Source organism: Xenopus laevis, chromosome 2L (genome assembly GCF_017654675.1).
Source record: "Xenopus laevis strain J_2021 chromosome 2L, Xenopus_laevis_v10.1, whole genome shotgun sequence".
Lineage (NCBI taxonomy): Eukaryota > Metazoa > Chordata > Amphibia > Anura > Pipidae > Xenopus > Xenopus laevis.
The window spans coordinates 54,900,002-54,920,757 of record NC_054373.1 but is presented as its reverse complement, the minus strand read 5'-3'; the positions used below and the strand labels follow the sequence as shown (position 1 = coordinate 54,920,757).

The window sequence follows — 20,756 nt, the reverse complement described above, 5'->3', positions numbered from 1 at the left end:
CAGAGAAGACCTACCTGTCAATCAAAATCTGACCCAGACATGAAGAGAGCATGAAAAGTGACAGGTTGTAAAGAGTGAGATACTGAAGACTAACTTGATTATTTCTTAAACAGTACAGAATTTTTAAATGATTGTATTTTAGTAAGTGTCTTTTATCCTTGAGATGAAGCTTATCTTAAATTTTCACAATAGTTCCCATTTAAAGGCGTGGCGTTAACATTCAGTATATTACAGAATGGCTAATTCTATACAAATTTTTGATTGGGCTTCATTTTTTTCTTTTATAACATTTTTGAATTATTTGCCTTCTTCTTCTGACCCTTTCCAGCTTTCAAACAGGGGTCACTGACCCCATCTAAAAAACAAATGCTCTGTAGAGCTACAAATGTATTGTTATTGCTGCTTTTGATCACTCCTCTATTCAGGCCTCTCCTATTTATTTTCCAGTCTCTTATTCATGGTTGCTATGGTAATTTGGACCATAGCAACCAGATTGCTGAAATTGCAAACTGGAGAGTTGCTGAATAAAAAAATGAAAACCAATTGCAAACTGTCTCAGAATATCACTCTCTGCATCATACTAACAGTTCATTTCAAGGTGAACAACCCCTTTAATGAGTGGTAGATAAAACATTAAGGTTAAATGGTCTGAAAGGCTCTGAAAACAAAGTTTAGATCTGACAATAAACAGAATGTTATTGTTTTGCTTCATAAATGCACATTTTAACAACATAAGGCTTAATTTACTGCTGTCTACTATAATAAACTATTTATCTGCACCACTTGTGGTAAGGACAGTAGATGCATATATTATATAAAAACATGTAATTAGAAAAAAAGCTCCATGATTTAAGACTCTTCATCTTAAGAGAAAGTTGGCATCCTAGGACAATTTATCAAGAAAAATGCTTGCAGAAAATGGCTAGTAATTGTTAATTTAAATAATTGTTTGGGTTTTTGTTTTTCAGAATGGGAGCTATTTTTGTGGCATCTTTGTTCTTCTTAATTGCCATTGGCCAGGCTGTCTCAGTCTGTTTTCCAACTGAATATACCATGTATTTGGAGAAGAAAGAATGTGCTTACTGCCTTGCCGTTAATACCACTATTTGTTCAGGATTCTGCATGACAAGGGTAAATTTTGTGGTTAATTTAAATATAGCTTGTTTTAATAACCCTTGGCAGGTCACACACATACATATAGACAAATACAAGAGTCCTCTGCACTTAACCCATTATCAATATATTTAGGACATTGAGACATTTTGTGCCTTAAGCTACTAAAAAAAATGCCTTACCCTTTAAACAAAACAGCGATTGTTTGTCCATATATTGCAATATATTTAAGCTGGCCAACTACGTCAAAGTCATCCCATATCTGGCCAGTCCTACGCTCAATTTTCATCTGATTCATTAAGAATTATATGGCTTCATTATACATTTTCAGTTTTACCTGCAACTTACTAGGTGCTTTCAAGGTTAAATCTCCCAAACATTGTTGCCCTTTTATTAGCCACCACTGGGATCACCTGACTACAGCTGGAAAGGGTGGGAGCTATATATATATAAATATGCCTTGAGAAAGGTCCCAGTAGGGACCGAAACGTTACGTTGGCTGGAACATGCTTCACTAAATACACTTTCTATTTTTGAAAAATATCCCTGTGTTGCTGGTTCATTTGAGAGTGTATATATATATATATATATATATAATATAGTCTATAGTGGTGCACTCGCAATACAGGCAACTGCCTGGGTGCTGGTTATAACATAGCTATCTAATCAAAAAATAAAACCGCACTCCAAGGTCTGGAAATAGTGAAAAAAAGTGGAAAATTTTATTTCAACGTTTCGGCACACCAACTCGGCCCGAGTTTTGATTTTATATATATATATATATATATATATATATATATATATATATATATATATATATATATATATATATATATATATATATATATATATATAATGGATGCACCGAATCCAGGATTGGGTCTTCAGACGGCCCGAGTTTTGATTAGATCGGTTCGGTATTCGGCCAAATCTTTCCCAAAGGATTCAGGGGTTCGGCTGAATCCAAAATGGTGGATTTGGTGCATCCCTAATATATATATATATATATATATATATATATATGAACTTGGTGCATCTTTTAGAATCAATAAGTATATATAAAAGTATATTTACAGTTATTCGCTTTATTTTTTTGTTACTGTGCCTTGTGTTACGGAAAACAGCTATAGTTTTAGGTTAAAAATTAGGTTAGAGCTTTTCAGATTTCTTGGCTTCATACAGCCTTGCTCAGAGCAAGGTTACACATTATCTTTAAATAATCCTGCTATAGTGCCAGTAACCAAGTAACACTTGCCTACATTCAGCTTAACATTCTCCAATAATTTAACCTTATTGGGCTCTGCATGAGTTACTTTAGTCAGCCCTAATGTTTGGGGAATATGGTTAAAAATAGGCACAAGCAGCAAATCCTTGCAATATACTGTATTTAGGACATGAAAACATTTTGAGGTATATTTATCAGAGTGACGTTAGAGATCGCCACAGTCCTCTAGAGTGAAATTCCGCCACTCTTCCTTCATTTCTATGGGATTTTGAAAGGCATATTTATCAAAGGAGGACTCTGGCGATCTCTAACTTCACTCTTTGATAAATATACCTAACTTTTATCTGCAACTAGCTTTCCATTGTTTAAACTCCCAAATGGAGTAAAATTTCTTCTAAAAAAAATAATGGTACAACAAAGCTTCTTGACTAGTTTCTACTTTTTATCATAGACTACTTTTTTAATGAAAGCAATTATAATTTATGTCTGTTAGCTTGATTTTAAAGGGGGCCTTAATCTTTCCATAACGCATACATTTCTGCTTAATAACTATTAAATGTAGCTCAATTAGAGATGCAAGAGAATTCTCCAGTTAGAATCAACCCGCCAACATACCTTGTGACTACCATGTAACTTTTGCTTCGTTCCTTATAATATTATGTAGTCAAACATCAGCAGGGTAGGCATAATTCTATGTAGGTGTTTGTTGCTAGAAGCATACACATCGGAAATGGGGGGCCATGACCTCCCAGAATTTCTGTGGGTGGGCTGTGCAGAAAGCTGGAGCATGAGATAAGCTTTGCATGGTGGCCAATTCAGCTTGGATGCACACCCCAAAAGCTTCAGGCAGCAGAAAAATAAAAAAATCCCTTCCTGTCATGGGGTGACCCATGACCCAATTTTTTTTGTCCCTGTTATTCTGAATGAATCGACTGTTTAAAATTGAGAATCTATGAGAATATATAAGAGCTGTCACTGAGACAGACAGAACCATAAAGACTGCATGTGTAATGTGACCAAAAAAAAAAAAAGCAGCACTATCACAGAGGGGTTTATTTTTCAATATCCGAATTTTTCTGATTATTTAAATTAAAAAAACTCTGACCAAAGTAAAATCCACAACTGGACCTTATTTCATATTAAAAAAAAGCATGATTTAATCGGTTTGGGTAAGAACTCAATAAAATCGCTGAATTGTATGATTTTTTTGGAGTTCTTTGGAGATTTTTGGAGGCTTTTTCTCAAAAAAGTCCGAAGTTTTCGGATTTTTGCCCGAAAAGGTTTTTATTTTTGGGCTAATTCCAGCACAGACCACAGAAACTTCGAAACAGAATAGGGTCCTATTGACTTATATACAAACGCAGCAGGTCTGAGATGGCGGATTTTCAGATGCAGACTTTTTGCTGCATGGGAGCATAATTCTAATAGTTTTTTATTAAAATCTGAAAAATTTTACTTTTGCAACAAAAAGCCCAACTGGAGTTTAGTAAATAACCCCCTCTTGAGTGTCAAAATCAACTAAAATTATAAAAAGACAGTACTTTAATTATGTGATGGTATCTCATGAATAGAAAAACATAAAGTATTACATACTGATGCTAACAAAGTTGTTTTATTTCATTCCTAGGATCCGAATCTGAAGGAAGGACTGCCTAAAATGCTGATGTCTCAGAAAACCTGTTCTTACAAAGAATATATCCACAGGACAGTGACCATTCCTGGCTGCCCAGAGCATGTGAACCGGCTCTGTTCCTATCCTGTAGCTATTAGCTGTGAGTGTGGCAAATGTAACACTGGCTACACTGACTGTATCCAAGATACCATCAAAATCAATTACTGTACAAAAGCATTTGAGCCTCAATATCTCGGCTCCTCAAAATACATTCAGTAAAAAGCTTGTGTTTACTAGTGAATGGTGCATGCAAATAGTTACACTAGAAATACAGTTGTGCTGATAGAACTTTCTCTGTTCCCCATTCTTATCCAGTGCTTTTGGGGCACATTACCACTAACAAAGAATAAAAGTAATGATTTCCAAGATTGACAAGCATAGGTTTTACATGTACTAAAAGGTTACCTGGTTGGCCAAGTATTTACACTGGTTTGTGGTAAATATTAATACCTGGTATGTTTTTTTATCTAAAGGAATAAAAACCTTATTTCTGAAGACTTAAACAAGGTGCCAAGCTCTTCCCCATATATAATAAAAGGCACTAAGTTTGCCCAGGAACACTAATCTATAGCAACCATTAGGGTGTTTCCTTTGAAACCGGTGACCAGTAAATTCTACCTGCTGATTGGTTGCTATGAGTTACTACTCCTTGGCAAACGTAGTGCCTTTTATTACATAACCCCTAGTGCTTTTGCAATTATGTAATAAAAGGCACTACGTTTGCCCCGGAGCAGTAACCCCTGGCAACCAATCAGCAGGTGGCTTTTACTGGTCACCGGTTTAGAAGCAAACATCTTATTGGTTGCTATGGATTACTGCTCCAGGGCAAACTTAGTGCCTTTTATTACATATAGGGGTTAGAATGTGGAGTAGAGTTTTGCCCCACACTAAATGGAACATTGCCTGCATCTGGAACTGCTGCACTGCTTGCGCAGTAAGTGGGTGCAACCCTAGAACTCCCCCTAATTTACCACTCATGCCAACATGCAACTTAAGGAGTTCCAATGTGCACAACGTATTACTTAAAATCAGGCACTTTGTGCCTTCCGTCCGATTTTTAATTTGGTATAAGGTGCAGACTGCTCAAACCACTGCACCAGCTCCAGGCCAAGCAAAAGTTACACCCAAAGCTGCTTCCGAATGCACCCTCCCCCCCCCCAGTGTATGCACATACATGCACACTCAAGCTCACAATAGATTTTATGAGGATCTGGGTGTTGCGATTGAATAAGTGGGGTTGTGGGGTGGCTGAGGGCGCATCAGGACCCACAACTAGGGAGACAGAGGAGGTAGGTGTCCAGTGTTCCTCCCAGCACTGCACCCTAGGCACATACATCTTCTGCCTACCCCTAGTTCCACCCCTGCTTTGCATTTGGTTTAAGTACTCCATGCATGGGCCCTAAAGGTGCAATTAAACACTCCTTAGTGCTCTTGCACTTGTGCTTTGTCAATGCTAAATAGTGATCTGTTTGGAGGTATCATTCCTCTATGGCAGTATCATTCCTCACCTTTACAGTAATGTGTACATACAGTATATGCGACAAACTTACAAAATGAGAACATTCTGCCCTATACTATATAAACATCTGTGTGCAATGCTACATGTAGGACAAAGGTGGGGGACAACTGCTTGCAGTTAGCATCATGGTAATCAGGAAGAAACAAGTGCAAAGAAATTTGCTTCCTCATGCAAGTAAAAAAGGGAGAGTAAAACCTACATGAACAATATGGAATTCTAGCAGTTAGTGCACAGGTCTAATGTCTCCTACAAGCTCCTGCAATAAAACACCCAAAGCCCTAATCTGTATGGGGACTTCAAATTATATTTTATTACATATTCTTTTATATAATAAAGATATCTGCTTTCAGACAAGAGACATGGAATGACTGTAGGGGGTTACAAATTTATTGCTTGTATTTTATTCAAATCCTGTCCTTTTCAACTTTCCTTTGGGCTAGGGTAATTCAACTCAAGCAACCAATCAGCAATTTCAAATCAGGCAACAGAACTACATGACATAAAGTTCTTAAACAAAAGAAATTACAAATGGTCCCTACCAGTTAAACCATAATAACAATTATGGCAATTATGGCGTTCATTTACATTGATGATTATTAAACAATTGCTTGTTTCTTTGATGCATGTGTAAAATAAAATAATTTGCAATTAAAGGTCTGTCTACATATCTTTACTTTTTAAAGGATACCTGTCACCCAAATAAATAATGCCGAATTCTGTAATAGTTGGTTTGTCAAGTAAAATAAACTTTACTCACACTACATAAATCATTTAAATCTTGTTTCCTTCAGTCTTGGAATTCACAGTCACAGCAAGCTGGCAGGTGCCATTTTCTGGACCCTATTATTAAGGCAAACTTTGCATGATACCAAAATCTTGTTTATGTGCCAGAATGGGGGGACCTAATGCTTATGCCTATGTGTAACACAGTGAATTTATGCATATGAATATTCACCAAATATCTCTGGTTTGATAAAGGCTAATAATAGTAAGGAAAACCTTTGGGCAGTACCAACACACTTACTAGGATTTACAATGAGAACTTGTTAATGTTACTGATTTCTAACAGAAGTTAAACCTCATTGTGTGATATCATAGATGGAATCAGTGGAGGACATTTACCAGACTATGGGATTTACTAACTGGCGAAGTGTTTTTTTCTAACGAAAATTCGCCAAAATGACAATTTGCAGGGGCATCGGCAATTTACTAAAAGTTGAAGCGGAAAATTCGCTAGCTAAAAAGCTCAGCACTAGAGAATTGTTGCACCGTTTGCCAGGCAAATTTTTACTCACCAATGATCGTTACAATGCAAATTTATCAAAGTGCGAACTTTCCAATTCGTTACACTTTTTTTTTGTATATTCTTTATTTAAAGAAGTAGGCATTCTACAATAGAGGAAAATTCAAATAGCAAGAAAATGAATCCTGTACAAACATTATACAAAATGAGTACATCCACAATAAGTTTTTCTCAGAAACCCATTATCACTGTATCAAATTTTGGCATACCAAGAGGCGTGTCAGATGCTTGATAGGTTTCCCAAAAATAGTACTTGTTTGCCCATTCCTCATATATTTTGAGGCGTACTACAACAAAATTATATGATTAAACAGGTACGCTCAAAATGATTCGACAATATTCAGAAATTAGAAAATAGGCAAAAGATAATAAAACCAAAAATAAAAAGGAAAGGACAGAGGAAAGTGAAAGAGTGCTCAGCCGTTCTACAACATATTTTTCTTATGACATCCATTTTTTGATTTTGCCCATATACAATCCAAGTTATTGAAACTGTGTATGCGCTCCTAGTCCAGGGTCAGGGCTGCCATCAGAAATCACGGGGCCCCATACAACAAAATTTTCTGGGGCCCCCCCTCGCCACCCCTCCCTCAGTATGAAGGCCACACAGGCATTAAAAGATGAAGTGCCCCCCTACAAGTTAAAAAAATAACTTTGGTGCCTAGACCCCTCCTACAAGTTTTGGTGGTCAGGTGGTGGTTAAAGAAAAAAAACATTGGTGGCCAGGGCCCCACAAATAAAAAAAAAAAAAAACAATTAGCCAGGGCCCCCACACATTTTTTACAAAAAAAAAAAACAAACAATTAGCCAGGGCCCCCACACATTTTTTACAAAAAAAAAAAAAACAATTAGCCAGGGCCCCCACACATTTTTTACAAAAAAAAAACAATTAGCCAGGGCCCCCACACATCTTAAAAAATAGCAAAGGGCCCCACACATTAAAAAAAAAAACAATTAGCCAGGGCCCCCACATATTTTTTTTAAAAAAACTTTTAGCCAGGGCCCCCACACATTTTAAAAAAAAAAAAAAATAGCAAAGGGCCCCCACACATTAAAAAAAAAAACAATTAGCCAGGGCCCCACACATTTTTTTAAAAAAAACTATTAGCCAGGGTGCCCACACATCTTAAAAAAATAGCAAAGGGCCCCCACACATTTAAAAAAAAAAAAACAATTAGCCAGGGTCCCCACACATCTTAAAAAAAAAAAAAATAGCAAAGGGCCCCCACACATTTAAAAAAAAAACAATTAGCCAGGGCCCCACACATTTTTTTTTAAAAAAACTATTAGCCAGGGTGCCCACACATCTTAAAAAAATAGCAAAGGGCCCCCACACATTTAAAAAAAAAAAACAATTAGCCAGGGTCCCCACACATCTTAAAAAAAAAAAAAAAATAGCAAAGGGCCCCCACACATTTAAAAAAACAAACAATTAGCCAGGGCCCCCACACATTTTTTACAAAAAAAAAACAATTAGCCAGGGCGCCCACACATTTAAAAAAAAAAAAAATAGCAAAGGGCCCCCACACATTTAAAAAAAAACAATTAGCCAGGGCCCCACACATTTTTTTTAAAAAAACTATTAGCCAGGGTGCCCACACATCTTAAAAAAATAGCAAAGGGCCCCCACACATTTAAAAAAAAAAACAATTAGCCAGGGTCCCCACACATCTTAAAAAAAAAAAAAAATAGCAAAGGGCCCCCACACATTTAAAAAAAAAACAATTAGCCAGGGCCCCACACATTTTTTTTAAAAAAACTATTAGCCAGGGTGCCCACACATCTTAAAAAAATAGCAAAGGGCCCCCACACATTTAAAAAAAAAAACAATTAGCCAGGGTCCCCACACATCTTAAAAAAAAAAAAAAAAATAGCAAAGGGCCCCCACACATTTAAAAAAACAAACAATTAGCCAGGGCCCCCACACATTTTTTACAAAAAAAAAACAATTAGCCAGGGCCCCCACACATTTAAAAAAAAAAAAATAGCAAAGGGCCCCCACACATTTAAAAAAAAAACAATTAGCCAGGGCCCCACACATTTTTTTTAAAAAAACTATTAGCCAGGGTGCCCACACATCTTAAAAAATAGCAAAGGGCCCCCACACATTTAAAAAAAAAAAAACAATTAGCCAGGGTCCCCATACATTTTTTTTAAAAAAAACTATTAGCCAGGGCCCCCACACATCTTAAAAAAAAAAAACAATTAGCCAGGGTCCCCACACATCTTAAAAAAAAAAAAAATAGCAAAGGGCCCCCACACATTTAAAAAAAAAACAATTAGCCAGGGCCCCACACATTTTTTTTTAAAAAAACTATTAGCCAGGGTGCCCACACATCTTAAAAAAATAGCAAAGGGCCCCCACACATTTAAAAAAAAAAAACAATTAGCCAGGGTCCCCACACATCTTAAAAAAAAAAAAAAAATAGCAAAGGGCCCCCACACATTTAAAAAAACAAACAATTAGCCAGGGCCCCCACACATTTTTTACAAAAAAAAAACAATTAGCCAGGGCGCCCACACATTTAAAAAAAAAAAAAAATAGCAAAGGGCCCCCACACATTTAAAAAAAAACAATTAGCCAGGGCCCCACACATTTTTTTTAAAAAAAACTATTAGCCAGGGTGCCCACACATCTTAAAAAAATAGCAAAGGGCCCCCACACATTTAAAAAAAAAAACAATTAGCCAGGGTCCCCACACATCTTAAAAAAAAAAAAAATAGCAAAGGGCCCCCACACATTTAAAAAAAAAACAATTAGCCAGGGCCCCACACATTTTTTTTAAAAAAACTATTAGCCAGGGTGCCCACACATCTTAAAAAAATAGCAAAGGGCCCCCACACATTTAAAAAAAAAAACAATTAGCCAGGGTCCCCACACATCTTAAAAAAAAAAAAAAAAATAGCAAAGGGCCCCCACACATTTAAAAAAACAAACAATTAGCCAGGGCCCCCACACATTTTTTACAAAAAATAAACAATTAGCCAGGGCCCCCACACATTTAAAAAAAAAAAAAATAGCAAAGGGCCCCCACACATTTAAAAAAAAAACAATTAGCCAGGGCCCCACACATTTTTTTTAAAAAAACTATTAGCCAGGGTGCCCACACATCTTAAAAAAATAGCAAAGGGCCCCCACACATTTAAAAAAAAAAAAACAATTAGCCAGGGTCCCATACATTTTTTTTAAAAAAAACTATTAGCCAGGGCCCCCACACATCTTAAAAAAAAAAAAAATAGCAAAGGGCCCCCACACATTTAAAAAAAAAAAACAATTAGCCAGGGCCCCCACACATTTTTTTAAAAAAAACTATTAGCCAGGGCCCCCACACATCTTAAAAAAAAAAATAGCAAAGGGCCCCCACACATTTAAAAAAAAAAACAATTAGCCAGGGTCCCCACACATTTTTTAAAAAAAAACTATTAGCCAGGGCCCCCACACATCTTAAAAAAAAAAAAAACTAGCAAAGGGCCCCCACACATTTAAAAAAACAATTGGTCAGGGCTCCCACAAGTTAGAAGAAAAAAAAACTGCACGTACCTTAGCCAGGGAGTTCAGATGCCGGTATCTTCAGTTTCTTGTGCTCTGATTCGCCAGTGAAATGTAAGTCCCGGTAAAGACGCATGGTGATTGGATAAAATAGAAGGGAGGTTCAAACTTCTCCCAACCAATCAGAATGTGGCTTTACCGGGACTTATATTTCACTGGCGAATCAGAACACAAGAAGAAGTCATCGGAGCTCGGATGCAGGGGACCGGCTGTGCAAGTAAATGCAAGTAAGTGCAGCACGGCCGGGCCCCCCTTAACTCCCCAAAACATCCGGGCCCGGGACAACAGTCCCCCCTGTCCCCCCCTGATGGCGGCCCTGTCCAGGGTTATTCCCTCCTTGGGTACAGATTCCATGAAAATTACCCAAGCTGACCAGGTCTTCACAAACCCCTCTTGTTTCCCAGAAGTATAGCTTAAAAGTTCCTCCATTCGCATAGTGGACCCCATCTCCAAATACCATTCTTTAATTGTGGGGGGAACTGAAGATTTCCAATGGTGGGGAATTACTGCCGAGCTGCCCCCAGACAAAATCCCGCAAGAGTCCTCTTATGTTTTATGGCCGACCCAGGTAGCATTGAAAGTAACCCAATAGCTGGGTCAAAAGGTAGGTCAATACAAGACACTTTATTAATAGTTTGGAATACATTTTTCCAGAAAGGGGTTAGTAGCTGCCACTGCCACCAGATATGTATCGGAGTGCCCACTGACTTATTGCATCTCCAACACAACTCCGAAACAGATGGAAATATTTTATGTAAGATTTCTGGGTATTTATACGATCGTGATATAATTTTATAATTGGTCTCTTGCGATTTACATGCTATGGAAAACTTATGAGTCAGCAGAAAACAGGTCTGCCATTGGTCTGCCGTAAATTCAATCTGTATATCCCTTTCCCACTTTCTGGTATATTTAGGTAAAACCATCTATTCTTTGCAATCTGTATGATTGTACAATACCGAAATCAAATGCTTAGTAGGTGTCTTTGCCATACATAGATCTTCCAGCCAAGTGGGGGGGAAGTTCTAATGTTTTTATTTTGCGGGTCGCAAATCCAGTGTTGGAGCTGTGCATATTTAAATTTGGTCAGAAAGGAATCAGAGTCCCCCTGACATACAGATGTAATCGGTAATATGACATTATTTGTCAACACTTGGGAGCAAACAAAATTTTCATTGTATCTCCTACCCAGAAAACCATTGCTTAACATTCTTGGTGGGAAACTTGGATTCCCTATAATCGGGGTGAGGGGGCCCTCACGTGAGATTAAATGTGGAGACCTAAGTAAACATCGGTCAGCTAAAAGTAACTTTTCTCTACATATCTTAGGTTGACTCATAGATGGAGGTCTAAGTACCGGGTGTAACCACCACAAAGCCTGCAGTGGCCTATCAAGTAGAGATTGTTCCACTTGTATCAACTTCTTTTTGTTAGGGTAATAGAACCATTCTAATATTCTGCTCAAAACAAAAGCTTGGAGGTATTTGTGCAGGTTAGGAAGCGCTAAGCCCCCTTGCAATGTGATTTGGTCAGTACTTGTTTCCCGATTCTCGGTTTAGAACCAGCCCAAATGAATGTACTAAAAGCTGATTGGAGGACATCAAAAAAGCGCTTTGGGGGTCCCACTGGGATAGTTTGAAGTTGATATAAGATCCGGGGAAGTATGTTCATTTTTAGTAAGCTAACACGGCCAAACCAGGACAAAGTAAGTGATTGCCATCTTTTAAGATCAGCTTGGATCTGCCCCATCAGGGCCATATGATTTAATACTGAAAGTTTAGTAAGATCCGGTGGGATCTGAATTCCCAAATACTTTATAGATTCAGTCTTCCATTTGAAGGGGAAATTAGCTTGTAAAACAGTCTGCGTTTGATGATGCAAGGAGACATTTAGGGCCTCTGATTTATCAACATTGATCTTATAGTTACTAAATCGTCCGTACTCCCTGAACTCCTGCATTAAGGAGGGAAGAGCTATATGAGGCTGTGTGACAAATGCCAAGAGATCATCAGCATAGAGTGCCAGTTTATGATCAATTCCCTTAATCGAAATTCCTGCAATATTTGGATTTTCCCTGATTGCTACGGCAAGATATTCCATAACTAGCACATATAAAAGGGGGGATAGAGGGCAGCCCTGACGAGTCCCGTTACTTATCTTTATAGGCTCTGACAGTTGACCATTAATTTTAAGTCGTGCCTGGGGATTGTTATATAATGCCATAATCCGGTTCAAAGCTTTCTGTCCTAATCCAATTTGGATCAGGGATTCGCGCAAGAAGACCCAGCTGAACATGTCAAACGCTTTTTCAGCATCTGTTGACAGGGCCAGCATAGGGATCCCGCTACGAGTGGCATGTTCTATTATCGTAATAGCTTTCAGGGTGTTGTCCTTTGCTTCCCTGTATGGGACAAAACCTATCCGTCATCCTTTTCACCAGAGTCTGTTTCACCAGGTTCTACATGGCGAATTGATAAAATGAAACTACATCCTCAACATGATATGCAGTATGTCAAAAAAGTCATAAAAAAAAGACTCTGGCGTTTTTTCATATTTTAATATGGGATTATGTCTACATATTGTAACTGTTAAATGTGTTATTTATGTATTTTAACAATTTGAAGCTCATGCCATATTTGTTTTAGGGTAGGCTCATGTCTAGGACAATTGAAGAACGCTTGTGTCTTTATTTTGCTTCCTTGGACATTTTTAATAAAAAGTGGTCACTTTCAGCAATTTCACCAACATCACTAATAAAGACATATATGTATGTACCCGCCATATTTAAACTGAAGTAATCGTAAGTATGTTAATGACGTTTCAATAGGAAGAAAGTAAAGCTACAGAAAATTTGCTTAGAAATGTTCGCTCTAACGAAGTTTCACCAGCAAAATTGTTCATCTGACGAAACTTTGCATTATGATAAGTACTCATATTTGTTACAAGATAACATCTGAAGAAGTTGCACGAAGTATGGCAAAATTTCCCGAAGCTTAAATTCACCCTTTAGTAAATTTTCCCCCATATCTCTGTAATGGGCCCTCCCTAAACCCCCTAGTGAATACAGCCAAATGGTCTGGTCCCTCCCCAGTGCATTTCAGGGATACTGTCATGGGAAAATATGCATTTTTCAAATAGTGCTGCACTGAAATCCGTTTCTCAATAGAGCAAACATACTTTTTTTAATTTAATTTTGAAATCTAACATATTATTGTCAGTTTCCTTGCACCCCCCCAGTCATGTGACTTGTGCTCTGATAAACTTCAGTTACTCTTTACTGCTGTACTGCAAGGAGTGATATCACCCCCTCCCTCCCCCCCCCAGCAGCCTAACAACAGAGCAATGGGAAGGTAACCAGATAGCAACTCCCTAACTCAAGATAACAGCTCCAAAACTCAAGTTCCCATTGCGACTCATTCAGTTACATCGAGCAGGAGAAACAACAGCCTGCCAGAAAGCAGTTCCATACTAAAGTGCTGGCTCTTTCTGAAAGCACATGACCAGGCAAAATGACCTGAGATGGCGGCTTACACACCAATTTTAGAACAACAAAAAAATTCACTTGCTGGTTCAGAAATGACATTTTATATTGAGTGAATTATTTGAAGTGTAAACAGTGCAATTTAGAAATAAAAACTATTTAATAAAAATCATGACAAATTTCCTTTAAGTATTCATTTTGGGGGTATAGTTTTCCTTTAAATGTTAGCAGCAATTTTCTGTACTCTTCTGGCTACATGCACAGTTGAGGATGGGTTACCTAGGGTGGTTGTCTATCTTGGGCCAGGCCTGTAGCAAGGGATGAAAAAATTGCACCAGAGTCTGTGGGAATGGAATGTATATAATGTTTGCAACTGTATTGGGCACAATGGAGCCCTGTACTTAATACCTGCCAGGGTCGGACTGGGCCGGCGGGGTACCGGGAAAAAACCTGGTGGGCCCCCAACTCTTGTGAGTCCCGCTGGCCCAGTCCTGTTCCCTGTGCTGCTCCTCTTGCCGCAACTTGGTGTGGGAACCCGGCAGAATACAAGGTACGCGCATACGCTTGTGCAACTGCAGGGGCTCGACTTGGTGTCAGAACCCGGCGGCAGATGACCTTAAGTAGGCCCCGGGCCCCCTAGTCCGACCCTGCCTTTCACAGTAACTATAGGGCTGTCAAGGGCCTTGCAGTCTCTAGTGCTCCCTATCACGTGTCCACCTACATCCCCTATGTTATGTGGCACTACAGAGCAAAGTACAATTTCATGTAAGTGTCCTTGTCTAATTACTACTAGCCAGCAAGGGCAGTCAGTCAGCCAGTAAATATGCTTTGCCATAGATTAGACAGCACTCACAGGTGAAGTGTGTGCACTTATCTACACACACATTTTACGCACACAGCTATTGCAAAGTAATTTGAGGGGATACAGAGGTAGCATGGGGCAAGTGGCTACCAATTTACACACCTGCCAGAATGAGCGAAGGATTAGATCATCTACTCCATCACATTCCAATATAAATCGAATGCAGTGTATCAAAAGGAGAACTAAAAATTAACAAAAGATGTGGGGCAAAAAGGTTGTACATTATGTTTTGGGTTTGTACCAGCCCAAGCAACTACAGCCCTTTAGCAGTAAAATCTGTGCTTAGTTTCTCAACAGCTGCTCAAACCACACTGAACATGTGCATGTTGCAGACCCTCCAAACAGAATCCAAGATGGGAAACTCCTGTGACAAATTTGAAGGCCTGGATATAGAATTGCTGAATTGGTGCAATAAATTCAGTATATAAAATATGGCATGCCTAGTCCTATTCATTTTTAGGGTTTAGTTCTCCTTTAAATTCCTGTGTGGCTGAAAACATCAGGCAATCACAATACCAAAATTTACCAACATCTCAGAAATAGCAAAGAGCGAAACACTACTGCTTTAATTCAAGATAGCGGAAAGATTTACACTTCATTCTTAGCAAGAGGTTGTGATATAACATGTAATCGCTATAATGTAGGAATATGAGAAGCGCTGTAACACCAAAATTATATCATCTGTATTTCCTTGTATCTTACTTGATATTATATATGCTGCTAAATCTGATTTAAATCTATTTCTCATACATAAACCTCATACTTGAAATAGTTTTTGACCATACCCATTTTTGTGGCCACACCCCCTGTCCATTTTACAAAGTTTGCCAGGTTATGAAAGTTTGAACACAATTCTGTGGTTTGATGTGTTGTTACCGTTTTGCTAATGAAGCTGTGAGTCTAAGTTCTCCCAAGAGACCTTTCTTAAACTGTTACAAAAGTATCTATTCTGGGATCTCTGCCAAAAGCCAATTAAGTTCAGTGCAGGAGATCAAAGAGAAAGTCAGGACATTTCAGTAACAAACCTGGGACTGCCGGCTGAGCTGTCAAAATCGGGACTGTCCCACGAAAAACGGGACAGTTGGGAGGTATGATCATAAAGCATTGTTATTTGCATAGGCTGCTTGACATTCTCCAGTGTTAGGTTGCTAAATCAAACTCAGACAGGTGACACCATTGTTGCATGCAAAACTGACCACACTGACTGTATGAAAGGGGATCAATAGTCACTCTCAATATCCAGTCTGATCAACACACTCTTAGGGGCAGATTTATTAAAGGAGAAGGTAAGGTTAAAACTAAGTAAGCCTTATCAGAAAGGTCCACCAAAATACAACAGTAAACCCTCAAAGTAATGCTGCTCTGAGTCCTCTGTCAAAAGAAACACAACATTTCTTCTATTGTGTACACATGGGCTTCTGTGTCAGACTTCCTGCCTTCAGCTTAAAACTCCTTGCCTCTGGCGTGAGCATGCTCAGTTTGCTTCTCTTCCCCCCCCCTTCTCTGCTGTAATCTGAGCCCAGAGCTATAAGTGAGCAGGGAGAGACTAAGGCAGGAAGTGATGTCACACCAAGCTAATACTGCAGCTGCTATCCTAAACAAACAGAAAGAGCTTCTAGAGCTTTTTACTCAGGTATGGTAACACATTCTACAGAATAAATACAGTATTCTAGCTTGCACTATTGCAGCTAATCTATTGGCAATAAAATGCCTTTAAGGTTCGAATTGTAAAATCGAATTTGAAATTTTGAGTTGGATTTTTGGTCAAAACTCACAAATTCAAAACTGGGAATAATCCAAACTCAAATTAAAAATGTATCATACCTTGACCCTGGGAACAATTTTAATTTGATTATTCGCCACCTAAAACCTGCAGTTCATGTAGAAGTCAATGGGAGAGGTCCAGTGACCCATTTGAAGATGATAATAGCCTTCCTAAAAATCAAGTTTTTTTAATCTCAAGTTGGTGCTTTTATATTCGAATTTGTGAGTTTTGACACAAAAAACTAATGGGCGCAGGCGTAACTTCGCTAGTGAAAGAGACAGACACTAGCACTCATTCGCACCCTATCGCCAGGCGAATTTTCACTCTAGACGAATTGGCGTTACTCCGCAAATTCACTAAGGTGCGGAGTTTACTGAACGTTACCTCTTTTGCCAGACTTGCCTTCGCAAGCTCAGACCAGGCAAAGTGCACTGGAGTGCATAGATCTTCCTGAACCATCTGTTACTTACATCATATTTTTAGTGGCGTCTTTTCCTTTTTTCAGCGTGATAGCCTGCAAAGGTCCGTAAATTTTTTTCTGGGTAACTGGGTTCCCCCATACATTTTCTAATATATGGAACATTAACTATACAGTGGGCTCATGTGTAGGGCATTATAACAACTCGATTTTCTTTATTAAGGTTCCCTGGACTTGTGTAATGTAATGTATTTGCTGCAGCATATACGTCCATTCAACTTTATAATTTCCAGCCGTATGCAAATTAGCCTGAGTGAAGACCTCTAACGAAGTTTTGCTAGGCATAATTGAACACTAGTGCATCTTCGCTTTGATTGCCGAAGTAATGCTAGCCAAAATTCGCCCAGCGTTCAGCGCTCTGGATGCAACTTCACATTTTTGTAAATTAGCGTTGTCTGAGCGAATTCTCGCCTGGCAAAGTGTAGGAATGGGTGCGAAGCCGTCGCTGGCGAATTTTCACAGGTTAGTAAATTTCCCCCAAGGAGCAGATGGCATTTAGGAATATAAGAATGGCAAACAAGAAAACACAAAAAAACATTGTTCAAAACCAATGCATTTTTATTTAGTATATATGGAAAAAAAAGTACACGAGTATCACAACTAAACATTACTACATGTACATTTATACCATAGCTTTGTAATTAAAATTGTGTGTCTAATATGCAAAGCAAATATAAACTACAAACCTTAAGTATATCAAAAACGTTAAACAAAAAGTTTCCAAAGAAATGGTCATTAATGTACTATTTACAAGTCCCAAGTGTTTGTCTTTTTAAACAAAAGAAAAAGGTATTAGTGACAAAGAATCTATACAATATGCCATATAAATAGTTCCTCTTCCATTTATTAAAGATGAAAACATAAGTGGGCACTGCATTAATTAGGGATGCACCAAATCCACTTTTTTGGATTAGGCCGAACCCCCGAATCATACGTGAAAGATTCGGCCAAATACCGAACAGAATTTACAGATGCAAATTAAGGGTGGGAAGGGAAAACATTTTTTACTTCCTTGTTTTGTGACTTAAAGTCACGTGATTTCCCTCCCCACCCCTAATTTGCATATGCAAAATAGGATTCGGTTCTGCCGTGCAGAAGGATTCGGCCGAATCCGAATCCTGCTGAAAAAGGCTGAATCCTGGCCGAATCCCGAACCGAATCCTGGATTCGGTGCATCCCTAGCATTAATACATATCTCTATTTCCTATATTTATCAGACAATCCCTGCATGTGTATATGTAAGAGGGAGTAGCCATATTCCATGCCTCAGCAGAGACTGTGTGGCAAAGACTAATTGTCCATAGGCCGATGGTGCATGCAAATAGGAAGAGTACGGCATTCAAAATACAGATGACCAAAACTGGCAACTGCATAAAGCTGATTAGTGGGAAAAGCCACACATGAAATGAAATAGTATTAAACCTTTTACAGAGGTAAATAGATGGAAGAGAATGCTACTTATATACTGGCATATTTACCCATTGAAAATAACCAAAGCCACGTTCATATTTTCACATGGGCAATGGCACACCAGGAGATTCATTGCCAGCGATAAATCTCTGCTTCTGTGGGCGACTAATCTCCTAATCTCCTGTAAGTGATTTTGGGAGACTGAAGTGACACATGGGCTTTACCACTAGTGATTTACATTATTGCCTATGGGAAAGCTTTTACTGGAGATTTCAGGATATTATTCGCCCACAGAATCAGAGATTTATCATTGGCGATTATTGCTCTAAATTGTACGCTTCATAAAAAATTATATAATAACCTAAGAATTCACGTGTCCAATTTCCTTTCTTCCCCCCCCATGTCATGTATCCAGCAATATTAATTGTTTGTATTTTAAACACACGTTCCCTGTGCTACTGGGCAGAAATGTTTGTGCACAAATCAACAACACTTAGGGGCCTGTTTATGATTGCCTGAGCCAAAGTCAGTTTGTGGAAAATGACAAAAAACAGTATTAGTTAGGAAACTCACGCGGGGTTTCCTTTAAGATTGCTTGTGCCAAAAAACTCCAGCAATCATAAATAGGCCCCTAAGACCCAGAGAAGGACACGTGATTCTGTAAAGCAGGTCTGTCCAATGTAAAAGCCCCGGCCCAGATGTGGCTCTGCAAGGAATCTTTCCCTGATACCAACAACCACTCTGTGCACATAAAATGTATAATGTACACACACACAGGTTGGGAATAATAGCGGATACAATGTACAGGTGTTTCTGAAAATATTAACTACCTGCTTTGCTTGGATGCACCAACGTGGGCACTTACTGCACTGCTTTTAAAGGAGAACTAAACCCTTGCCCCCTCCATTGCACCCCATCCAAGCTCCATTGCCGTAGCATGTTTTCTTCTCAGAAGTAGACCTGTCTCCTGACCTGGCATATATCTGCAGAGTAGAGTTCTGTCTGCTTCTGATCTTCTTCTGTTAGAGCAGCGACAGGGATCTTAGAGAAGTATGTGCAGTGCAATCTATGTCCTGAATCAGATTCTACTGCCCATGCTCCGCAAGATCTGTACTGGCAACTGACAGAAGAGGATCAGAAACAGAAGATGGCCTCTATAAACTCCTCTGTGCAACTCTGCAGATTTATAGCAGGTCAAGATTCAGTGAGACTTTTAAAAGGAACAAATGCTGCAGGGAGGAAGCTTGGAGGGGGGCAAGAGTTTAGCTCTCCTTTAAAAACTGTGCATAAAAATGGATTTGCACATGCACCACACTTCATCCTAGAGAGAATATAACCTGCAAGTAGGGATGCACCAGGATTCGGCCTTTTTCAGCAGGATTCGGCCGAATCCTTCGGTCCGGCCGAACCGAATCCGAACTTGCATTTGCAAATTAGGAGCGGAGAGGGAAATCACGTGACTTTTTGTCACAAAACAAGGAAGTAAAAAATGTTTTCCCCTTCCCACCCCTAATTTGCATATGCAAATTAGGATTCGGTATTCGGCCGAATCCTTCGTAAAGGATTCAGGAGTTCGGCCGAATCCAAAATAGTGGATTTGGTGCATCCCTACCTGCAAGTGGCTCATTGTAAAATAACACATGTAAAAAGTTGGGCAATGTTATTTTAAATACTTTTGCTTTCTGGGGAATGGTGGTTGATCTATTCCTCCTGTTAATTGAGCAAGGTAAATTTGTCATGTTTGGACTGGCATATACCAAATCAGCCCAGCTCTCTATTCGAGAGGTAAACAATACTCTTTTTAAACAGCACAAATGTAGGCCTTTAGTTGTATGTCCCACATTCTTATCAGAAGTATTCACTGTATTCCAATGCTATTGTATAAACGAGCTGTTTGGTCAGTATCAAGTGCTTATCACTTGTGGAACATGCTTCATTCAAGTTATTGCATCTGCTAAGGAAGTTTTCATTTTCTAGGAATGAATGAATCCCTCAATGGGTGTCCTCATCAGCAAATTTTCCTTCTTGGCCTACTGTTATAGCGTCTTTTGTTAATTACAGAACTAAATCTCACACGTCTCTCTAAGAAATGGCAGACCCCTAATGTTAAATAGCTCAAACCCTTAATACTGTTACAGCATTCAAAATTAGCAGCACTTCTAACCTATCATTACAATACTGCTCGCATGACTGCACGTTTATAGACTGGTGGAACCAACAGTATAGAGTAAAGCTGGCCATAGGCGCACAGATCCTATCGTACGAATCAAGGATTCGTACAATTTTCGGATCGTGTGTGGAGAGTGCGACATCTTTCGTCTGGTGAAGATCGGTCGTTTGGTCGATCGGACCGGTTTGATTTTGACCCGACTCATCCC

At 38.9% G+C, this 20,756-nt stretch overlaps 1 protein-coding gene across 1 annotated transcript; it reads left to right on the top strand.

Moving 5' to 3' along the window:
* The first annotated feature begins 969 nt into the window (after positions 1–969).
* On the top strand, positions 970–4,668 carry tshb.L (thyroid stimulating hormone beta L homeolog). The gene is made up of 2 exons (XM_018245695.2): positions 970–1,131; positions 3,966–4,668. The coding sequence occupies exons 1-2, from the start codon at positions 970–972 to the stop codon at positions 4,227–4,229; spliced, it is 426 nt and encodes a 141-aa protein (XP_018101184.1). The 3' UTR covers positions 4,230–4,668.
* The last annotated feature ends 16,088 nt before the right edge of the window (positions 4,669–20,756 follow it).

Excerpts from the sequence above, each read along its gene's own strand:
- tshb.L (XM_018245695.2), top strand. The coding sequence starts at position 970 with ATGGGAGCTATTTTTGTGGCATCTTTGTTCTTCTTAATTGCCATTGGC. Across the intron at positions 1,132-3,965 it reads CAGGATTCTGCATGACAAGG|GATCCGAATCTGAAGGAAGG; the intron begins GTAAATTTTGTG and ends TTTCATTCCTAG.